At 39.9% G+C, this 24,702-nt stretch overlaps 1 protein-coding gene across 1 annotated transcript in view; it reads left to right on the top strand.

Moving 5' to 3' along the window:
- The window catches only part of LOC150085000 (sodium/potassium/calcium exchanger 4-like), a 131,658-nt gene that overhangs the window by 48,061 nt on the left and 58,895 nt on the right, over positions 1 to 24,702 (top strand). The window contains exon 3 of the mRNA XM_090375703.1: positions 2,825 to 2,976. Within this exon, the coding sequence (XP_090231829.1) occupies positions 2,825 to 2,976 (152 nt within the window). The remainder of the gene's footprint in view (positions 1 to 2,824; positions 2,977 to 24,702) is intronic.

The raw sequence follows: 24,702 nt of genomic DNA, 5'->3' as shown, positions 1-24,702 counted from the left end.
ATCCCATTTGTAATACGCTCTGACGTCACTGCAAATATCCAAGCTATTGCTATTATGGAAGATTTGGACCACTTTGCTTCTCGTAATCCCTTTAGACCGCTCTCATTTAGAGATCAAAAGCGAACGCAAAATGGAAATCCTTCAGTCCTTGTTCGCTGGATGAAGGAATATTCCTTGAGGAATCTAGAGAAAGACAGAGCGAGAGAGAAAAAAAAATTTGCTTCGTTAGACGGGTAGCTAATGATTAAGGAAACGGTAGTGGGAAGACCAGTAACTAGGCAACGATGTAATTCAGCAATCCCTCATGAATAACACAGTTGGTAGGATCGCCGTCCTCCCCACGCTGAGCGGGAAAGACCCGAGTTCGAATCCCGTCAATGACGTAGGAAGTTTTGTGGGTCTATCACCCCGTGGCTGAGATAGTAGGTCTCAGGCGAGGGGAGCACGGTTTTTTCTCCCAGAAACTCGGGTTTTTCGTCCACTAAACAGCAATCTGACCACAGAATACACGCAATTTGCAGACATAATATATGTGGTGCAATATGGCCTAAGTTCCTGATGCGCTTATAACCCTATACCAACCAACCAACCAACCTTAATTCAGGAAATCGAAGAAACCACCATAGGCACTAATGGGCTTTTCTCACCGTGGCCAAGTTAGCAGGACTCAGCAGGATTTTATCTTTTTTGTCGCCTAGTAATTCCAGTTTTCCTCCCCTAGAGACTCCTGTTAATCTAGATATGTTGAAATGTGTGTGAAGAAATCGTTTAGAATCTGATTTCTTCAATACACACACACACACACACACACACACACACACACACACACACACACACACACACACACACACACATCAACTTACATTAGATTAACAGAAAATAGTCTCTACGTACACTCCTGTAAAAAACATTAGCACCTCCTCCCTCAAATCTAGTCGACGCTGCAAGTGAAATCTTCGCTATTGCCTGCAGACCTTTAGATATATTATTTCATTGCACTCATCTTCATGCAAAAAATAACAAGTTTAAAAGTATGCAGATCATACCCAAGATATTTTTTTCCGCGCATGCGCTAACTACTGGATGGGAGCCATTTTTAAAAGTTACTAAGTGGGCTACTTAAACATAATTGGTTTTTATCTTTTCGTTTAAAATTAATGCAGTTATTACTTGAGTTTATCTAAGAAAGTAGGTGAAAACTTTTCTTACTTGGTCTTGGAAATTGCCCAGAGTCGAGATTTGAAGTAGGAGAGAATTCTGCCACCATTGTTGAGCATTCATTGCATCGATATAAGAAAGATATCAGTGCTATTTAATATCCTTTACTTTATTCTGTAGAACTATAATAATTATTAGAAATATTTTATTAAGTCTATAAACTATAAATTTATAACAGTACAAACGTAATTTTATAACTTTGAAGCATGACATGCAGTAATGTTGCCTAACCTGAGACAGCTTTATCATTCTACTTTTTTTATCTTTTATTTCTACCATGCTATTTTAATTTAAAATTAAAAAGAACTGTCCTCCTATGAATCATGGCTTTATAAGTTACGCTATTTGTAGCATGTTCGAATTATTCGGCAGTGGGACATGACACGGCCAAAAAGGGGTGCCGTTCTCTGTTTTTCGATGCAAAGAGTGTGAGGAGATTAAGCGCCAACTCAGAGCCCATCAGTTGGTGCTTAATCTCCTCATTTCAAAATGGATAGTTGAAAGTTCTGGGGATTCATACGTGTCTTCTAATGCCAGAAGTACAGTAAATACGTTTAATGAATTTAAAGTATTGTTACGTCATCAAATGTAGAGCGTTGTAAGGACATCGGAAACAAGATACCATTCAGATACAGGGGATGAGGAACTTTTGAATACATGGTGTACAAAACTGAGAACAGGAGTGGAGGTTCTGCCTTTGGTTAATAAGCACCCATAATCACTGAACACCCAGTTGGCACCCAGTTGATGTGGGTGGCCAATGGTGTTCAGTCAGTTTAGTGACATAAAGAACTGCATATAGGTAGCTGTAAGGAAAAAGAAGTCTAACAACTCTCCTATCGGGCCGAAAGTCCAGACCTAAATCCGATCGAACATCATTAGGGAGAACTGGAACGCTGAATCCAGACATGGCCAATACGCCTCTTCTCTACAGCTAAACTAGCCACAGCACTGATGCTGATATGGGTACAAATTCCTGCTGCCTGCCACAAGAAATTGGTCGAAAGTGTTAAACAATGGATCTATGATATCATTGGAGGAAAAAAAGAAGAAGCGACATCATTAAACTTTTCATTTATACTCCTGTTTGTTTGTTTTTTCCAAATGTAATAATAAACGAATATTTTTGGAGGGCCGTATACATAACTTTTTGTCGTTTATTAATGAATCATTATTTATTTATTAATGAGAAAATAAAGCAAGATCATCCAATGGGAATAAATGGTAGACATTAAGAGCATTTCCAAATCACGTTCATGCACGTTCTACTTCTGTGTTATGTAAACAAAACAAGGCTTCTACTCCTCCGGAACACGAAGATAGATTGAATCTACTCTTGTTTTCCTGTGCTGCCATGCTCTCTCCAAACATGAAGGATGGATCCGACATTGTGAAGCAATTACTGTAAACAGAATGGACTGATCCATGTATACACAATTTACAGATACAGCATATTGACGCCTCATAGGCTTTGTTACCTTAGCACACATTAGAAGCATCATTTCTCTCCTCTCCTCTCTTTTCTCTGCCTTCCCTTTTAAAATAATCTTATGACACCAATTTTCAGAAACTTTTATTTACATTTCAATTTTTTCTTATTTTATAGCTTACCATGAATTTCCACCTGATCTTTTCAACAACTACCAAAGAGCGCATGGAGCAGTTGTTGTTCACATTCTTGTCGTCGTGTATATGTTCTATGCGATGGCAGTGGTCTGTGATGATTATTTCGTGGCCTCCCTAGAAGAATGTTGCTCGGTAAGTCCCCTAATATTAAAGCTAATTTGCTGATAACATCCCAAAAATCTATTAATTATTTACAACTTGATTTATGAATTATTTATAAAATTCAATATTCATACAATTTTTAAATTAATAATTATTTAAATTAACAATTTTCAATGTTTTATCGCAAGCCAATACCAGGAATTAACAATGATTAATACTTTAGAGCAGAAACTATTGAAATGAACAGTGAATAACTGGCTAAAGCAGACGATGCGAGAATAAGTGGCGTTCACATAATCAGACAGTACTTGAAATCAACAATGAATGTGCTTTTTTGCAGACTACATTTGAAATCAACAATGAACGTGTTCTCGAGCAGACTATACTTGAAATCAACAATGAATGTGTTCTCGTGCAAACTATTTGAAATCAATAATGAATGTGTTCTCGCGCAGACTACTTCAAATCAACAATGAATGTGTTCTCGCGCAGACTACTTGAAATCAACAATGTGTTCTCGTGCAGACTACTTGAAATCAACAACAAATGTGTGCTCGTGCAGGCAGTATTTGAAATCAACAATTAATGAGCTCTGGTGCAGTCTTGAAATCAACAATTAATGAGCTCTGGTGCAGTCTTGAAATCAACAATTAATGAGCTCTGGTGCAGTCTTGAAATCAACATTGAATACTCCTCTAGAGTAGAGTACTTGGACATTGTATGAAAAAACAGGAAAAATGCCAAGTTCATAGCCATTTTCAGGTACACAAGTAGTACACAAGTACCTGAAATTTTTTAGTTTATAAAGGCATCGATTAAAAAAAAAAAGAAAAGACAACTACGCTAATAAACTGAAAAGCTCATCCTAAATTAATCTCTCTGGAGAACTTATATATGATGACGTTAAGTGGACGGATCTTTTTTGACCTTCAGGTGAAGTTAAAGACGAAGAAGACACAGGTATACTCTTATTTATTGTCACTTAAATTTTCTGTCATCAATCATAAGTTTCTGACAGAATCTATTACAGTAGGAAACGCTTTTCTTCACCACAGTGTCTGTAATAGTGGCTTTCTGATAACCAATTTGGATCCTGTCCAGGAAATTCTATTTCTAGAATTCCGTTGTTGTTTAATGGTGACGCGTTTTGAAGCCGGTCGATTTCGCAATTCTTTTTTGTATTCTTTTCTTGAAAAGATAATCGTATCTTATCTGAAAACAAAGAGCAAAAATATTGCTATCAAACGGCCACGTTTCCCAAGTTCAGTGAAAGTCAACAAAAATTAAAACCAAACTCGCATTACTAATTACTGAAACGCTTGCAGTTGAGTTAAGAGTTATCATGGTTTTCCACAAAAAATATTTGGAGAGAAGAGAAATATTCAATAATTCGTTCTGAAAAAATGCTCAAAATTATTTCAAAAGAATCATTATTTTTATGAAAAAATTATTCTGAACTTTTCTAATATATATAGTAATTTTTGCTATATTTTATTTAAATATTTACCTTAAAATCAATAATAACTAAATAAAATGAAGGAATAAGTGTACTATAAAATTAAAAATATTTTGCTGAGAGAGTATTGTTTGGAAAGAATATTTTATTTACAGTATAAGAATTGCCATATATTGAGAAATACAATACAGTAGATGAAACGTTTTGTTAATTTTCACATATTGATACGTCATAATGTTTAATTTTTTTTCCCGCGTTAATGACAAAATTCAATCAAAAATATGCAAGTACTGCAGGGATACAAAAAAAAGACTAATAAAAATGTGCTGTTTGTTTGCATTTCTTGGTGAAAGAAGTGCAGATAAACAGAATAATCAGAACAGAACTGTATTCCTTATGAATTTGAGTGCGTTGAATATAATATGAACTAAGTTTTTACAATATATCAATACATTGATGTATTGCAAAAACCGATTACAATACTCTTCTCCACTGACTGCATGTCCTGATGGTCTTAGCAGGTAGTACAGTTCATAGAATCGCCATCCTCCCACACCTGATGGAAAAGACCCGAGTTCGAATCCCTTCAATGACGCGAGGAATTTTTATGGGGCTTTTTCGTAAGGTGGCTGAGCTAATCTGTCGCAGGCGGTGGTAGCATAGTTTTTTTCCCAACAACCGCCCTCCCCACACCGGGTGGAGAAGAGGTTGTTGTTATAGATAGTTCAACTTTTACTTGAACTATCTACGAAAAGACGCTACTCTTCTGGATTGCAATTTATACCAATTTCTTCACAAAGAACAATCAAATAAAAACAATAGCACAGAGATTCCGCAACAGTAAAAACATATATAAATAATACGTGATTCTCTGTATATGGAAATCTTGCAGCTGGGATCCAGTGGAATTCACTCTTTTAAAGTAGATGTCAGGAGCTCTGCAATGGATTTGGCTAGACCCAAGTCATAGCATTAATGCTGATTAGGAAACTGTGGCACTTTACTTGAACAGGCTTCCGGATGCGTAATCCCTCTTCACAAGATCCATCATTCAATTCTGAAGGCTTATCTCTGGAAGGTTGTTTGGGAATTGGCAGGTCTTCAGTGTGTGGTACTGCAGCAATAGAGGACAGGTTTTTGATACTCAGTCTTTTTAAAATTTGATATATCCATCATACAAAAGTAATAATCCTCATGGTGGTCTGGGAGCCTTCTCCATATTCATGGTACAGGAAAAGATATAACTTCGATTACCTCAGGACAGTCTTCCAATACTAACATACAACTCACACAGCAGAAATGAGGTGGCTATACTTTGTCTTCATGGCCGTAGATATTCCAAAATAGTCATAATACTAGTAATAGTCCTAATCGAGTGCAGTACACGCATTTATCTGACCATTGTGCTAGTCCAGTCTACTGCTAAATACGGCACTCTTCTTGTATTCGATTTATCTCGTATAGTTTTCTGAACCTATGCGATCATTTCTGAGTATAAATAGAAAACTGCGCGTGCACGAGTTGTGGCATACGGTGTCCGTTTATGCTCCTGATATAAACTTAGTTTTTAAATAGTTATACTTAACTTTATTTAATGATTCGCCCACCAGTGAATTCCTCTTCCTCTGCTCAAGCCTGATATGGTATCATCTTCGTGATATAATGAACAGGTATTTCTAATTTTTAAATATTCCTGCTCACTTTTGAATTCCTCCATTACATTGTATGCATAGCGCTTTAGCCTTCATGAACCAGGCAAATGCCCCGTTACCCTAAAGGCATAAGGTGACAATGCGTCGACCTTGACCAAGTCACAAAGCATCGCATTACTCAGATCCCTAGGGAAATGCTCCCTCTCCTCAATCTTTAGTGTTAAGTACACTTGTTTCAACCATTTAAGCTTTCTTGTGTTCTCACAGTCATCACTGTGGAACGCGAATATAAAAAATTGCAAGCTTCACAGTGTCAGAGGGGAAGAACTACGAGGAATTAAAGACTAACCCCTAAAAGTGAGCATTGTTTACTGCTTCCAAGTGATTTTAAACCCGAAATCAGGCATGCCACAAAAACAGAATAACTTGCAACAATCAGTCTGCCTAGCCTGCCGCGACGGGAAGGAACCAACCATTCGATGTCATGTATGCAAATTTACCTTTGTGCCCACTCGGTTAAAACAGACATCGCACATCTTTTCAAACAACGTCGGAAAAGGTTCGCATGTGACAAATGCCTTGGAGATGTCTCTGAATTACCTGAACTTCATCTCTCCCGGACTGAAACTGGCCCTAGTGACCAGACAATCCCTGACCCAAATCAACACTCTCAGTCAAATACTGGTTTGCCTGAACCTTCACTCATGACCGTAGCAGGCGTTGAAGCAGTGGGAAACGCAACGTCACATGACGGCACTGCCAATCACGTTATATGCAGCACTAATTACTCCAATTTTCCATCAGATCATAATAATGATCAAAATTGTGCCTCGAACGCTAACGTATTCTCCACCTCAAGCCAGTCACTAGTCACAACAGATACTTTCCAAGTCGAAGGTAATTCTCCAAGAATTAATGCCGAAATCACAGTGTCGACGCCTCCTCTACAGCCATACAGTGCAGATTTCGTGATCCACCTAATTTACCAATTAAGATCCCAAATTGAAGATCCCAAGGATGAGGTTTACTCACTGAGAAACCAAAATAAGCATATCACTCATATGCTCTCGGACCTCTGCTCTTTGGCTAGCCAAAATGGCAAGCTGACATCTCAGGCACCAATAATACCCAAAAGGACAAAAACCACTCATCCAGTAAAGCCTCCTAGCCTTATAAAGCCTGGCTCCCACACCCAAATCCAATCAAGACAATCACTGGGGAGTTCTGCAGACACTCTGACTGAGCATGTTAGCACGGACCGATCATGCACTCATCAGAAAGACACACTCAGACACTCAGTGGCTGGTGAGCAACCACAGCTTCATGCTATTGAAGAAGTATCCCAGCGAGAGAACCGACCAGGAAATAGACTCCCTACAGGCTCAAGAAAAAAACAATAATCTAACTAACGCCCATCATGTTTTGCCTACCTCATATGCTGGCGTGCTTACTAACAGCCCTTCTAGTTATACCTACGTCCCATCTGGAGATATACAAAACTCCCGCAGTCCAGCAGCCAACCCCGCCCCATATTCCTCAGGATGCCGCCGAGCTACCAATATTGATCGCCCTCCCCATCATGCTGTTATCACTAACCAGGCCTCTCTATCCCGCCAAGTAACAGCCTCCAAATCTCGTCTGACACTGGCCGAGAAATATAGTATCTCCGTCGTTCCCACCAGAGCCAAGATCTTCGCCTCCAGATTTGGACCTGGAACCTCTCCTGAATCTATTAGGAGAATGTTTATTAAGGAGCTTAACCTCTCAGTTCAGGTTAAACGGCTTAAAAGTCGGCAAACATCTTATGCCTCCTTCCTTATAATGTGCTCACCCGCTGTCTACAAAAAGATTGTAGATCCTGCCTCTTGGCCCCAAGGAATATATATCAGACCATTTTCTGAGGAAAACAGACCCCATCAACAATCTCAACTAACTCACCCTCCTCGATAGCAATCAAGGCCTCAAGGAGACAAGTATGAATGCTCCACGCTCCGGGTATCGTCTCAAAATGTGCGCAGCATAAATCGCAATTATACTAGTGGTGAACCACATCGGCATCATCAAACTGATTCCACCAGCCTGCGATCACCAGTAACAAACAGTTCGGGAATGCTCATCCCAACATGGGTCACGATTCGACGAACTCGAAAGCCTGACATCAATAAAAACAAGGCATGTGCCTTAAAAAAGATCCCCCGGAATTATGCAGTCAGAGTCTTGTACCAGAATGTTAGAAGCCTTCGCAATAAGCTGGATACCGTTGACCAAATTCTCCTCGCCAGTGATATCGATATCCTCTGTGTCACTGAGACTTGGCTGGATAAAGACCAGGAATATTTTATATCCTGTGTTCCAGCTGGATATAAATCTGCTTTCACTTCCAGAGTTGGGCAAAGAGGAGGTGGTGTTGCAATTTTCTTTAAGAGCTCACAAACCTCACTCATTCATCAAGTCTCTAGCCAAACATCAGCGTACGAAGCGCTTGCTGTTACTCTCAGCTACCATAGGGTTCTCATAGATGTAATTGTTATATACATACCCCCAGCACCTTCTTATGAAGCCATCCATGAAATATCTAACTGGATCATCAACCAGCTTCATCCTTCAGCCTTGCACTTCGTCTGTGGAGATTTTAATCTTCCTCCTCAGCTAGCTAACCTTCAGCAAATGCTCCTATCAAACTTATCTTGTACAGGGTTACAAATGATCAACGATCTCCCGACAAGAGGTAATAACCAATTAGATCTCATCCTTGCTTCTTTTCCCTGCACACCTGATTACCTGCCAGAGACTTATTTCAATTCGGACCACAAGCCAATTGGAGTTCTTTTACACATACCTGCTCCAAACTTCAATATTGTGAATTCGACTAATACCAAAGTAATAGTAAGTCCCAGGTTTTTGAGTATTTCTAAATGTGTTGAGGCTGCCTCTGTCATCCCATGGACAGTCTTAGAAAATTGTGACCTAGAAATTGCAGTGAATTTGCTGACTAACTGGCTTAAGACTATTGCGACATTTGCAGCATCAAAAAGAATTTCCATCATGCCTCGGTCCAAAGCATGGTGGACTCCCCATCTTAACATGAGCTTCAAGTTAAAGCAGCATCTGCACAAAATGTGGAAGCAGTCGCACAGTATCCATGACAGGATAGCCTACTCCAAAGCTCGCGCAACATTTAATAAGCAGAAGTCAAAAGCAATTAAGCATTATATGGATAGAACCCTTCGTAGCGGAAAATGTCCCTACTCTGAGCGGCCTTCGGATTTCCCCCAAAATCTTGAACCTGACCAGTGGCTTGACTTCATATCTAGATTTGCTTCGAACACGGAACAATGTCCTGATCTTCATACTCCAACAACCAGAATCCCGCCTGACACTCTGTCGGCAGTATCAATCTCCAAGGAACAGCTTATTGCTGCCATTAATTCTACATCAGCTTCTGCGACAGCAGGTGCTGATGGAATCCCCCAATTCATTATTAAATGTCTCAGCCCATATATTTTGGACCCCCTTCTAACTATTTTTAATGCTGTTTTGTCAACCCACTTCTTTCCCCAGCAGTGGAATATCTACCTTGTGAAGCCTGTCCCCAAAACTCAATCTCCTTCACTTCTTAAGCATTACCGGCCAATCTCCAATGCCTCAAGTCTTCTAAAGCTCCTTGAGAAGGTACTTCTCCCCGTTCTAACTAAACAACTTCTTCCACATCAGCCTCCTCAAATCCACTACTCCCTTCCTCATAGATCCACTGTGACTAACCTCTTAGCCACCACCAGCTCTATCCTCTCTGCATTTGAATCCCAAGTAGAGCTTGCAGTCACCTATGTAGACCTTGAAGCAGCTTTCGACTCTATAAACGTTCCTGCAATGCTGAAGCTACTTTCTGACCACTACCAGATCAAGGTAGATACTCTACAGTTCCTCACGTCACTCCTTCGAAACAGAATAATCCAGCTTATTGTCCATGGGCACATATATGAGTGAAGTATCTCTTCAGGCGTGCCACAGGGTGGTGTCTTATCTGGGCTCTTGTTCACAGCACTTATCTCTCCACTTGTTGAGTCCAGGTATGATATCTTATGTTATGCAGATGATATAAACCTCCTCACACCGATTTCTCCATACGATGATCTTCTCATGATAACAGGATCAATTAATACTACACTGACTGAAATTGAAAACTACCTCAACCAGTTCGGATTAAAAATAAACCCAGAGAAATCTGAATTTATGATATTCTCTTTAAAGAAAACGCCTTCTTATATTCAGCCCATTCTGTGTAATTCTCCAATTCCCATCGTCAATAAGCATACTGATCTCGGGGTTGTGTTTGATCCTAAGCTCTGCTTCAGTTACCATATAGACAAGCTCCTCACCCTGGCAGCTCGACTCCGATGGATTGCCAAACAGCATCTACATTATATAAATGAAGTCACAACTACTAGAAAATATATAAAAACCACTGTATACTCTCCGCTTTTATATGCTGCAGAGATATGGGCATCAGCTGCCACTAGCACAATCAGGCCACTTTTCTCTGCTGAGTACTGGCTCTTAAAATGGGCCATAAACAAACACAAACTTCCCCCACAGCTAAGGACAACTGAAATGGCCAGCTTGATTCAGATTCACAGGCTCCCCACGCTGATTTGGGTGAAACGTCTTACCACGACTATCAAAATGATGGTTGGCGAGATTTCGGCACCATCATTCTGGGACCTGTGCTCATGGAGAATCCCTCAGTCTTCCCTCAGAGCGACTCCAACTCTATGCCCACATCACAGCCGTCTCCACCTATCTGATAGGTTTCTGCCTTTTCAGCTACTTTCGTGTGCCCAGTCCTTGGATGCTGACCTTAACAAGTTCGCTTCTGACAGGGAATACAGATGTCGCATCCTTGAATTGTACTTCCCTGTCCCTGATCCTTCTCCTCGAAGCTCGTCTTAATGCTGCAAGCCATCAATAACACCTGATGTGAAGACAGCATACTAACTCTTCAGTATGACAGTTAGTAATGATGGACTAACTACTTCTGTTCAGCGCAAAGAACGTTGCCTGTTTATACTACTATATGTATATGAAATTATCTGTTTCCGCCAATATCTTCTTTATATATTGTATTGTAAATAACTGTACGATACTTGGAGTTTGGAATTGTACTTCCGCATATGCATTTCCTATGTTTTATATATCAATGTTCCCTATTTATACTGTATTATTACTGTTAACCCCTGGCCTGGTGGCCGTGAAGGGCAACATTGCAATCTATCGAATTGTATCATTATTATTATCATTATTATTGCAATAAAGATTTCTTAAAACATTTATTTTAATTAAATAGTTTCGTTAGAAAGGTATTCGTTATAACTGGATTTTACTCTATTATCCAAAATCAGTTACTTTTACCCTTACCTTAAATACACTACTTTTCAAGGCTAATCATGTTGGTTGGTGTGCATTGATGTCCAAAGCAACTAAGGCTGCGAGGCCAGAAACCAAGTTATTGGAGTCTAACGATGCCTTCTGTGCACTGACCAGATATGCAACGAGGTCTTTCGTCGTCTCTGGTATCACCTACAACCTCCTTACATTACTCCTGGGCAACCTCCTCCAAACAGCAACTGATACCCAGCACCGGAAATTCCCAGTCATGAAAATGAAAATTGCTCCCACTCTTACTGCTTGGCCAAGGGCCCACTTCTTGGCGGATGTTTCTTAAGGGTCACCCAACTAAGAGCCCCGCGGATTGCGAGGCGATCTCTGACTCTTTAATTTGAACTTTACCGGTTCTCTTCCCTACCACAGTCCTCCTTTAGGACTCCCCCAACTGCACCTAGCACTCTTTTTGCTCCTTTTTCAAGGCGCGCTATAGCTAAAGCAGCTTATGCGCCAATAAACAACCATACCACACACACATACATACATACGCTCCTTTACTCCTGGGGGGGGTGCCTTACAATCTGCCATTTCCCCACTGTCTTCTCTGTCTTCCACTTTCTTGTCTCTTCTCTGCTCTTTCTTTGGTCCCTCCCTACTCTCGCTCCTGAAAGAGTATGGACGGCCCGTCAGATGGCTTTCTTCGTCCTGGCCTGGCTGCTCTTGCCATTTGATGGATGCTGGGAAGCTCCTTCCTGGTGATCGAGCCTCCCAGTAACGAAGAGGCCAGTCAAATAACACACTACTCACCCACATCGACTGGCATTGCAATGTCGTGCAGCATCGTAGAGTACACCTGGATTTGTGGGAAACTACAGGAACCGCATAACAATAACATTATGTCCACTAAGGCTCTGAGGCCTCAGTATATTGTCTACAATAGCGTGTATTCTTCGGTCACAGTGCTACATTGCTGGTCGAAAAACTTTACTTTCTAGGAGATAAATATAATACCGCCGAAAATGGAGATCGGCTAAGTTGGCCACGCTGTGAAAAAGGATGATAAACATCCCTCTTTTAACCCCTATAATGGGTTTCTTTTATCATATGTACGTTTTTTTCCTGCTCATTCTGTTTAATACCAAATTATGAGGTCTTTCCTTAAAAATATGCCCTCGTGGGTAACACAGTTGATACAATAGACCTCAGTTCGAGTCCCGTGAATAACGAGAGGAATTTTTACAAAGTGGCTGAGTTAGGCGGTCTGAGGCGAGGGTAGCATGGTTTTTCATCCAGAAAACAGAAAATCGACTTCAGAAAACATGAAATTTTCAGACAATATACACAGAGCAATATGGCTTTAGTCGCTGACGCTCCTAAAACCCTTCAAAATATTTGCATATTTATAGAACAGAACAAACAACTTGGGAAATTCTTCGCTCCGTTTTCTGAATTCTAACTCCGAATTTCAGTTTATTTCTTTCCGTCTCTTCGAGCTACATTCACATGTGAAGAATCGAAAATTACGATTTCCCCTCGTACCAAAACATACCAACAAAACTCAGCACGACCCTCAAAAACCTCCACATCTAAGGACGTCTTTCAGTTCTCTAATACGATCGTATTCATGTCAGTTGGCGATGCGTTCCCAGCACGCATCCATCACGTGTGCCACAGTTGCACGCAAAACATCATTCAGCTCTGAAAGACGTACAGGGAGGGATCGATGACAGCCCATAGTTCCAGTGACAATGAAGGAGATTTGATGGATAGTTATGACCACGTTACCGCAATGTCATGCTGCATTTTACACCTCTCCCAATTCGCTACAGCATTTTCAGGGTTGGCAGCAATAAGTGGAACAGCTACTTGCACACTTCCTGTGAAACCAAATGCACCAAACATAAATGATTTCAGGAAATTTTGTACACTTCCTGCTTTTCCAGAGGACGCTTGTAAATTTATGTATTTTTCTTTTCGTATTTTAAAGCACTTGTGGAAATTACTTTAAGGGGATTTAATTAAGTTTTTATTTGATTAATTTAAATTTAACTTTCCGTGTAATTCGATTGCAGGATGGCGTTTTATAGACTAAGCTATCTGCCAAGCGAAATTCTTTCGTTCATTGATTTCTCGTCATAACTCGAATTTTGCATCGTCTGCCCTTTTCTTCACTACATCGTCTGCTTGCTTTAATTTCGTAGCTATGGCAACTTTCCAAAATCGTAAAAGTTGCCGTTTTTATTCAGTTAATTAAGCTGAAACCAGCTGTTTGGCCACATTTGCCAGCTCCTAACCTCAGTTCTTTTTTTTATTTATTTTACTTTATCCCAATGTGATGCTCTCGCACTTAGATTTCTTCTTCCTTATCTTCTAAATTTCCGCTCCAAACGCTGGGTATTTAATCCTGCTGCGAGGCACTTTGCCCGGCACGGTGTGTGAACAAGATGGGTATTTCGACTGAACTGCTTCACGTGCCTGTACTGTTAAGTGCGAGGATTACTCTCCCTTGGCGCTAGCAGTTGCGAGTGTTTTCGTCTTTTTCTATCATGGTCGCAATTCATTTCCAGATGAGATGGTAGCCGAATCAAAGATTACCCCGTCATCGCTACATCTGTCTATCTCTGGCTTCGATTGATCTTCCTTGGGACACCCTCTATGTTGAGAATGACTTGAATATAACGTTTGATCTAAACCTTCAGTTCATGATGAAATATTACCACTGGAAGAATTCAAATATGCATGAGAATGTTTTTCATAAAATTTGATTGGCCACTATTAACAAACATAATCGCCTGATATTATTGTTTGAAATATGGTTTTAATGGCATCAGCGACTAAGGCTATATTGCTTCGTGTATATTGTTTATAAATTGCTTGTGTTCTGTGATAAATTTTCTATTTGCTGGACGAAAAACCATGTTCCTATCGCTTGAGACCGACTACCTCGGCCACGTTGTGAAAAAGGCCCATAAAAATTCCTCACATCATTGACGGGACTCGAAGTGAAGTCTTTTCTCCCCAGTGAAGGGAGGGCGGCGATTCTACCAAATATGCTACCCACGAGGCCCTCTCTAACGAGTCTTCCTCTCTATTTGAACACTTCAAGCATCTTTCTACTAACTTCCGAAGGCAACAACTTTTGTGGTTGTTGTCTTCGATTAAGCTAGTCTTATTCTGCCTGCTGTTGTTACTGGTTTACTTTTTTTTTTGTTTTTAATCGAAATCTGTCATAAGTTTGTAATTTGTTGAACATGACAACACCAGCTCATACAATATGAAAGTGATGGTACTGAGCCTTGGAGTCCCGATAGGACTCATAATAGTAAGACATTGAAAGGAGTGCAATCATACTACAGTTAGTATTTTTAAGGCATGGGCTTGTCACTTATATCAACGTAATGTCGTCTGTTGTGTTTGTTTGTTGTATGACTTTAGGTGCATCAGCAACTTAGCTCATATTGCATATGCACTGGTGTTCAAAGAAAGTGCATCACCTAGGAATTTCACATTTCTAACCCTTTTTCGCAATGGTATGTTACATTAATAACTAGCATCACAAATATAAATATAAAGTTATTGTTGGTGACTCTATTGTCAGGAAGACGGGGAATATACTATTCAAGAAGGATAGGTGGAAAAGGACCAGGGTATGTCTGCCAGGGGCAAAAGCTGATGACGTTGTAGAGCAGATATCATCTTTTAAGGGCACAAAAGGTGATATTGTTGTACACGTTGTAACTAATGACATTAAGAGTAAGAGATCTGCAGAAATACTCAACAAGTACAAGTCAATGTTGAAAAAAAGTCGCGAGTTAGGGTTGAATGTGAGAATATCTGCAATTCTGCCCAGACACGATAGGAGGGAGTATATGATGAGAGCCTTGTCGATCAATTCGGCCCTGGAGAGATTGTGCAAGATTCAAGGGGTAGAATTTTTTTCAGCGTGGCCTGTGTTTATTAATAGGAGAATGCTTCTACAGGGATGGGGTACACTTAAATAGAAAGGGTGCAAGAATATTTTCTGTGCTATCGAGGCAGTGTTAGGTGGGTCGGAAAACTGCTAGCTGGGGGGGATACACAGATTAAAAGGTTAATAGTGGCCGCAGGCAGAAGCAAAAGTGATTCTTGCACTGCTTCTATTAGAATGAGCAGCAGCATGGGAAGCAAGGCAATGGATATTTCCAGGAGTCATAGTGGAACAAATAAATACATGGACTGTGTTAGGGTAACTAAGAGTAGAAACAGGTGCATGTATACTTGCATGTACACCAATGCTAGGAGTATAGTTAATAAATTTGATGAGCTTGAAGTGCTAGTCAAGACATCAAAGGCAGCTATTGTTGAGATATCAGAGACGTGGTGTCACACAGATATAAGCAGTGCAGAACTGAAATTTGGGGAGTACAATGTGTACAGAAAGGATAGACAGGGCAGGAAGGGAGGAGGGGTTATGCTGTTAGTTAATAAACACATAAAATCTAAGGAAGTGCATCCAATTGATGTTGGTGGATAATGTAATGTTGAGTCTGTTTGATGTGATATAAGCATTGGGAAATAAAACATGAGAGTAGGTGTGTGTTATAGTCCTAATGAATCTGATGAGTATAATTAACAATTGTGCAGAGAAGTAGAGTGGGCCAGTAAATCAGAGTGTCTTATAATGGGGGATTTTAACTTTCCAGATATTAACTGGAACTTGTGGTCGGTCACTCGCACACTAACAAGATTTTGTGAATTTATTGGATGACTGTTTTCTACAGCAGCATGTTCGAGGGGCAACCAGAGGGAGTAATACTCTTGATCTGATTATTAGCAGTGATTATTCATGCATTAAGAATTTGCAGATAAAGGAACCACTGGGTGAAAGTGATCACAATATACTGAAGTGGGAATTACTTAAAGATGTAACTACCATCAGGGGTAAAGGGAAGGGTTTTTGCTTTCGTAAAGGTGACTACAGGGGTCTCAGACAGTTTTTAAATTCTGTACAGTAGGATAAACTGATGACGTTACCAACATTGAATTCTAAATGGAAAGCCTTCAGGGACTTAATCTTGGAGGGGACTAGGCTTGTCATTCCAACTAAGATATACTGTTCAGGGTTCAGGCCTAAATGGATGACAGATGAATTAATGAGGCTCGTGGCTGAGAAGAAAAATGTATGGGATGCATATAAATTATCAGGTGACAAAAAAGCCTATGGCAGATATAAACTTGTCTGTAATCAAGTCACAAAGAAGGTTAGGTAGGCGAAGGCAGATTACAAGAAAACCTTGGCAAAGGATGCAAAGAAAAACAGCCAAGAGTTCTTTACTTATGTAAACTCTATAAGGAAAGGGATGAATCAGATTTGACCACTTAACATAGATAGGTTGACTATTGATGATCATGCTCAGGTATCTGATAAACTGAATGAGTATTTTGCATCTACATTCACACATGAGGAGTAATTCAATGAGGGGAATTCCAGAAGTTTATCAAACTCTAACGGGGAGCTAAATGATGTTTTTGTAATAACTGAGCGTAAAGTGGAGAAGAAATCGTTGAAGTTAAACATAAGAAAGGTAGAGTTGCTAAGGCGCCTCCGTAGCCAGGTGGGCAGGAGCAGCAGTGCGTAGCACACGCTTCTTGATTAGACCGGGGTTCGAGCTCGTGGCCACCAAATACGGAGGATGCGGAAAGGTCAGGGAATGACCACCGCATATCCTCGGAGCAATATAGCCTTAGTCTAATGCTCCTAAATACCAAAATAGAGTTGCTAAAAAGCAAAACACAACAACATAGAGTTGCTAGAAAGAGTACAAAGAGGTGCTCTTACAAAGAAAAGCTTAAGTTTCGCAAATTGCAGCATCTGGAGAATAGGTGATCTGATTGGGGTGTATAAGGCCTTGAATGGGTTGAGCAAGCTGAATTCTGATGGGGATTCTTCGTCTTGCTCTGACTAAGAACCTGAGGGAGCACAGATTCAAATTGAGGAAAGACAGTTGTAGAATAGATGCGCGGAAATTTGCCTTCAGCCAGCGGGTAGTTTATTGGTGGAACAGGCTTCCATCTTTTGTTGTGGAAGCTAATAGCTCAGCATAAATAAATTTAAGGCTGAGCTGGACAGGCATTTGGAACGAATGGAAGGATAAAATGGGAGGGAGATTTTTTTTTTTTTTTTTTGCTGATGCTGCATAAGCTTTCTTTCTTGAATCGTATGCCTCTACTAATGCTAAACAAACGATATTTATTAATAATTAAGGCAAAGCTAAGTAATATTTGACAGTTGCTCTCAAAATATTCCAAAATGAGCATTTGCAGCCTTTATACAACATTTTTGGCAAACGCGACAATTATGGCTGAAACGTTATCAGAAGCCCTTAGTTTGTTTCAGTTTATCCTTGTAAATGGAAAACAAAATGAAAAATTCACCAGGTGCAAACTAATATTTAGTTGAACCGCCTTTGGCCCTGATGACAGCATTGACAATTGATCGAGGCATTGACAAGATCAATTTCTGAAGATAATCAACTGATAGTTCGTGGTTCCAAACACGAATTCCTGAAGTTCACGAAGGGTGTTTGGTTTCTCTCTGGCAACTGCAGATTCCACACGATGCCAACAGTTCTCTACAGGATTCAGTTTCGAGCTGTTTCCTGGCCAGCTAACAGTTGTAATGGACCGTTCTTCCAACCATTTTTTCACCTGTAACAAATGTAAATACATTACTGTCGAACCTCTAATGCAGAAATTAAGCTAAAATAACTACAGAAGTGCCTACTTACACTTTTCGCCCGATGACAAGGAGCAGAGTCGTCCTGAAAGATGCAGTTACTTGGCAGGTTGAAATGGTTGGCAGCAATTTTCCTTCCAATATAGCCAAGTATCTATTAGCATTTACGGAACCTTTTATAAACTGTAGGTGACCTACTCCGCGATACGAAAAGCACCCCCATACCATTTGGCTTGTAGGTAATTTCACTGTAGTCGGGATGGTACTGCTCACCACGTCTACAGCGAATCGTTTGTCTCCCATAAGAGCCACGCAGATTGAATTTCTTCTCATCCGAGAAAATAACTGAGTTCCACTGCTAGGGGGTCCATTTGACATGCTCCTTACACCAAATTAATCGGGCCTTTTTCATTTTTGTGCGAGGAGGAGCTTCTTAGGACGATTGGCTACAAGTCCATTTTTGAAGAGGCGTCTTCTGACTGTTACTGCACTTGCTACCACTCCTGTATGTTCTTCCCATTCTCTTTTCAACTCAGACTAAGAAGAAGCTTTACAGTTTTTAAGGCATAAGCGCTTCAAAACGCGGTCCTGTTTTGGCGTAGAGACTCGGTTGAGTTCGGTTCCTTTTTTCCTATCAGCAGAACCAGTATTCTTGAGTTTGGAAAGAAATCTACTCACTGTCGACTGATTGCAAGACACTCTATAAACAATATGACGGGAAGAACATCCTTCCTCACGTAAAGCAACTCTTTCTTCGTGGCGTCAACTGCACGTAACTCGCTATCCTGACATAAGCAAGGAATGACTGCAACTCTTGCAGAGCGTGCTTATATAGCTGAAAGTAACAGCTGATGCAATATTACGTCATCACCTACGCGTGTCAATCTTATCTGATGCAATCTGTAAGAAATATCGCTATATATGTACGTTATTCGGACGACAATTGCAATTTTAACGGGTGATACACTTCCTTTGTGTGTTCTGTGGTCAGTTTGCTGGCCCTGGTGGATAGCAAAGTTGGTATAATCGCCGTCCTCCTCACACTGAATGGAAAAGACATGGGTTCGAATCCAGTCAATGACACGAGGAATTTTCATGGGCCTTTTTCACAACGTGCCTGGGTTAGTCAGTCTTACCCAAGGGTAGCATGGTTTTTTCCTCTGGGAAACTCGGGTTTATTTTCGTTTAGAAAAACAGCAAATCTACCAGAGAACACAAGCGACTTAGAGACATATTATATAAGGTTGAATATGGCCTTAGTTGTTTATGCGCCTAAAAATCCTACAACCAACCAAAAAAGCCATGCTACCCTCGTCTTAGACCGACAAACTCAGCCCCGGCTTTCAAAAGGCCCATAAAAATTCCTCACGTCATTGACAGGATTTGAATAAGGTCTTTTCCATCCGATGTGGAGAGAAGAGGACGGCGATTCTACCAGCTGGTACCATGAGAGCTGTCATCTGTAGAAGTGAGTGTTCAAGGGCCGATTTGCATGCTGCGAGGGTCAAAAAAACTGGAATGACTGACAGAGAAAACCTTACTCCATCTGCTTGAGCATCACTTACAGCCACTATTGAAATGGACTTTTGAAATCGCTCCAGTTATCAACGCTAATAGAACCCAGACTTGTTCAAAATGGCAGATGGTAATGTATCGTGCCGAGTAAGCTGTCACGGAAGAGTCGCCTAATAGCTTTAGTTGATTTAAACAAACAACAACGACCACAGAGCCAATGTGGTGTTTATCTGCGGACACGCAACAGAAACTTTATATGAAGACTAAAACACAGACCACTATTATGAGGAGTTGGCATATAAGCATGTTAAGGTATATGTAATGAAACATGTAGTATCTCCTATAATTACACATTCTCTTTTAATATAGTGCTCGATTTTTAAGCACATTAGTATAAATACTTAGAGGCCGTTGTCTTTACCATGTCCGTTCGACCGTCAGCATGTAATAACTCGACTCGCAGTGGATGGATTTTCATAAAATTTTATATTTCACCCTTTTAGAACGAATTTGTTGAGCCATTCCGTAACTCTTTAAAATCGGGCCAACAGAAATCTGGTAAATTGTAAATCATGGCGTAATTAATATTTGCTAAGGCCCCTGATATAAGTGCATGCATTAACTAACTTGTTATTCTTGAGTTTTTAAACTGAGAAAGAGAAAAAAATTTTCAAGGAGTCTGTTGAATAAGAGGAAAAATTATGCCAGATGTTCTTCCTTTTGCCAAAAAAAGTCATTTTACTGGGCCATGGAGGTTTGGACTATATGCAAAAATCCATACAAAAAGCATGTAAATCTAAAAGGTCACATGGTATGTGACGTTTGCAGAAAAGCGCTATATAAAACCGTTTGACTAGATTAGTATTCAAATCAATTCGCTGTAAATGGAGAACGTACAAGATCTCAACTGTCCAGACTCTTCAGCCATCTGCCCTGGCCCGCTCAATTCCCTGGATTTCAACTTCATACACCTGTGGCATGAACTAGAAAGAAGTGTTCGTCAGTGCAGTCCTCTGCCCATATAACGTGATGAATTGACAACAGTTTTGTAAGATGACTGGTCCAATTTATGACCCTGTGATATATCGTTTAGGTGCGGTTTAGTTATTCGTACACCGCAGTCCAACACACTGTTAGATCGTGATCCTTACAAAGTGTTAAAAAGTGGTCAAGCAGTGCGTATTAAAGGCATTGTAATCATGATCTTACTGAATTGAAAATATTTCCTTCATGGAAAAAAATGGCTAGAAAGTTCAAGGATTACAGTCATTTCTTATGAAAGAAAACAATCATATTGACTTGGCAGTGGAGCATCATGTTGATCAACGTTGTCTCAATGGAATTTGGAAGCGAACAAATCATTGTCTCATGCATTCCAAAATGCTTCATTGTTAAGCCATCGATAGGTTCTGTTAGCAATGAAGCTATTGAGTGTAAGTCTGATTAAATTTTTCAAGTTCAGGATTGAATTCTAAATAGACACTGCCATTTTCAGCGTCATAAAAATTGATATATTTGTATTTATTGATACGAGGATGAGTCAAACGAAAAATATAAATAAATAAATATTTCATATTAGGGTTCGAGAGAGGTTAGTACCACGATTGACGAATTGTAATAATAATAATGACACTGAAGAGATTGAAGCCATGACAGAGGAAGAGACATACAAATATCTGGGGATGATGCAAGCCCACCACTAAGAACACAAGAAGATAAAGGCCAGCCTCACTGAGAAATGCCATAAGAGACTGGGAAGCCTGTTAAAATCAAAGCTGAATGGTGAGACCATGATCAAAGCCATAAACACTTACGCAGTCCACCACTAACGTACTCCTTCAAGATCGTAGATTGGACTAACGCAGAGCTGAAGGAGATTATGAAATCGACCAGGATAATGATGACAAGAGCTGCCAACACCACCCGAAGTTGACCATAGAGAAACTGACCATAGCCCGTAAATAAGGAGGGAGGGGATTGACTGACGTCATTGACCAAGAGAAAAAAAGATATTAAGAACCTGCGGGATTACTTCCAAGAAAACACAGCACCAATCTACGAAGCCATCAGAAAGATAGACAAACGGCACTCAACCTCAACAAGGAGACCACACACACCGAGAGAAGAAACAAAGACAGAAAGATGGAGGAAGAAAACATTCATTTTCCTCAACCCTATCAACACCTTATAAATCGCTCTTGCGGGTAGCATAGTTGGTAGGATATCGTCACCGTCCGCCCCACACAAAAGTCCCAGGTTCGACTCACGTTGATGACGCGAAGTACTTTCATGGGCTTTTTCCTCCGTGGCCGAGTTAGTCAGTCTCAGGCGAAGGTAGCATGGTTTTTTCTCCCGGAAACGGGTTTTTCGTTTAACAAACAGAAAATCGACCTCTGAACACACAAAATTTGCAGACAGTATACACGAAACAATACGGCCTTAGTCGCTAATGCTCCTAAAGTCCCTATTGCAACAACATGAGTTGCTGATGAGTCCCAGAGTGAATTGCCTATTCGATTTTTAGAAATCAACTCGCTTTCTGTTCTGAATCTGTCATAAAGAAATACTCTCTCTCAGCTAGCAAAAGCTTGGCGTGTATATCACAAGCAGTGCAAGCAAAAATGCTGCAACTCAGGAGAATCAATGCTGGAAATTTCGCCATCCATCACAACATCGTTTATCATGTTATGACAACTTGTAAGTGAATCCACCGTATGTTATGACAAGTATATTTAACTGCAAGGACAACGAACCAGGGTATGTAATTACACCGACAAGCGCAATCAGCTTTAAATACTCGAATATCCACTCAAAAATAAATAACAGATGGTGGGAAGATGTAATATTTAATGTACAGAGTACCAGACCAAGAAGAAGAAGTAATAAAAGAAAGTAAAAAAAAATTAAAAGAAAGGAAATGAAATCACATAACAATAACCAATTATAATGCCAATTAACAGCAAAACGACAGATTGAATTAGGAGTAATTGTATTAAGGCAACTGTGAGGTTGGGGGGGGGATTTATTTATTAATTTGAAATGGAAGGTCAAAATTAGAGAGGAAAAAAATTGAGTACTGCAATAAGGAACATCAATACCAAAATAATTAAATGGATAGACCATTATGGGTAACTTCATCAGGTGACTACAATCATAATGGTCTAGCCAGAATGGCACAGTGTTTCGTACTTCTGATCAAATTGAAAAAAGACAAAAAGTAGATAAATCAATGAGTAGCAAATCGTGGTTAATAAAACAGGAGATATTATTTTGCATGAACGCATAAATAAATTAAGTTATTACTGGTATTTTTAATCTATAATGTGATTTTATGTTGGACAAGAAAACCGAGTTTCCAGGAGAAAAAAAAACATGCTACCCTCGCCTGAGACCGACTAACTCAACCACGTTGTGTAAAAGACACATAAAAATTCCTCCCATTATCGGTAGGAATAGAACTCAGGTCTTTTCCACCGAGTGTAGGGGAGGACGGCGATTCTACCAACTGTGATACCTACGAGGGCATTGTCTTGGTATCGCACCACTTTCAACACCTTTTTTCTGATGAAGGAGTAGTCAGTCCTGGAACTGACTGTCACAAACAGTTTCATCTTTTAAACAAATGGCGAATTAACCTTATGAGTGGTCAGTAGTGTAATACCATGGCAACTCGTTGCATTTAGAATTCCACTGCCAAGTCGCAATTTAATATAGAATTTTATATTGAATCCATAAGTCTGAATCAATATTTTCATTAATATTTGGCATTTAGTGTTTACTTTTTTGATCTGTAGCCATTCATTCTAATGTTAAGGGTGTTTTATGTTTGTCCTATACATTGCAAAGTGCACATCTAAGTAGATAAATTACATTGGAAGTTTCCCAAAAAAAAAAAAAAAAAAAGTCAAAAGTTTTGTTTTTGACTTTTTTACAGACAAAATTAATTTCAATATCAGCCATCCAATATAAGATCATTTTATCAGTATTGAAATGGTTGAAATCAATAGGTACAAGCAGAAATCATGGCCAAAGACTGCTTTCCTGTGATGGAATTGATACATTATCTAAGGGAGAAGATGATACGCAGAAGGTTGTAAGACGTTGCCTAGGCAACAGATTCTGCTATGAGCGATAGTGCTGACTTACCAGATTATCTGATGACTCTGTTGAACCATATAAAAGTTCATTTTAAATTGAAAAATAGGGCAAGGTTTACATTGATTAGTGACTCAGCAAGAGAATATGGAAGAATGTGAAATGTGTATATGAAAAAAGTATCTAATTTCAAATATATTGAGTAATACATTAAGAAAAAATGGTCAATGGTGGGTTATGTTCTCGTAGTAGTAGGATTTTAGGAGCATCAGCGACTAAGGCCCTGCTACCCTCCCCGGAGACTTACTAACTTAGCCACGTTGTGAAAAAGTCCCATAAAAATTCCTCCCGTCATCGAAGGGACTCGAATTGAGGTCCTTCACACCCGGTGTGGGGAGGACTGTGAACGTACCAACTGTACCCATGAGGGCAGATGTATTATGACAGATACGAGTACATTGATTATAGGCATTATGACATAGTCTACACGGATACATTTGCCACCTCCATTGTTATCCACTAAAATACTTCCACTGTAGCCGACGGGGCTAGCCAGGTGGGTAAAGTGCCTACCTGGCAACATGTACCGGGATAACTCACCTCTTGGAAGTAACGGCTAATTTCAAAAATTACATGAGTTGCCAGTTATAAGCCGGATATAATATCAATATTAACCATAGAGTGCAAAGAATCACAGGCTTTTGCTCCACAGGCTAAAAAAAAGAATAACAAAGTAGACAGGAAAATTCAAATTATGCACTTCCCTTCTCACGCAGTTACCTGTGTGAGAAGGGAAGTGCATAATTCCAATCCAATTGACTTTTGAATTCCTTCAATCCAATTGACCTTTGAATTCCTTCAAATTGTCAGCCTCAACTACCTGCGGAGTCAACTTGTTCAACTAATCAACTCGCCAGCTTAAAGAAAACTTCCTACAATCT

Source organism: Mastigoproctus giganteus, chromosome 6, assembly GCF_048544385.1.
Source record: "Mastigoproctus giganteus isolate SK-2022 chromosome 6, ASM4854438v1, whole genome shotgun sequence".
NCBI lineage: Eukaryota > Metazoa > Arthropoda > Arachnida > Uropygi > Thelyphonidae > Mastigoproctus > Mastigoproctus giganteus.
This window is presented reverse-complemented; position numbering and strand designations above follow the sequence as displayed.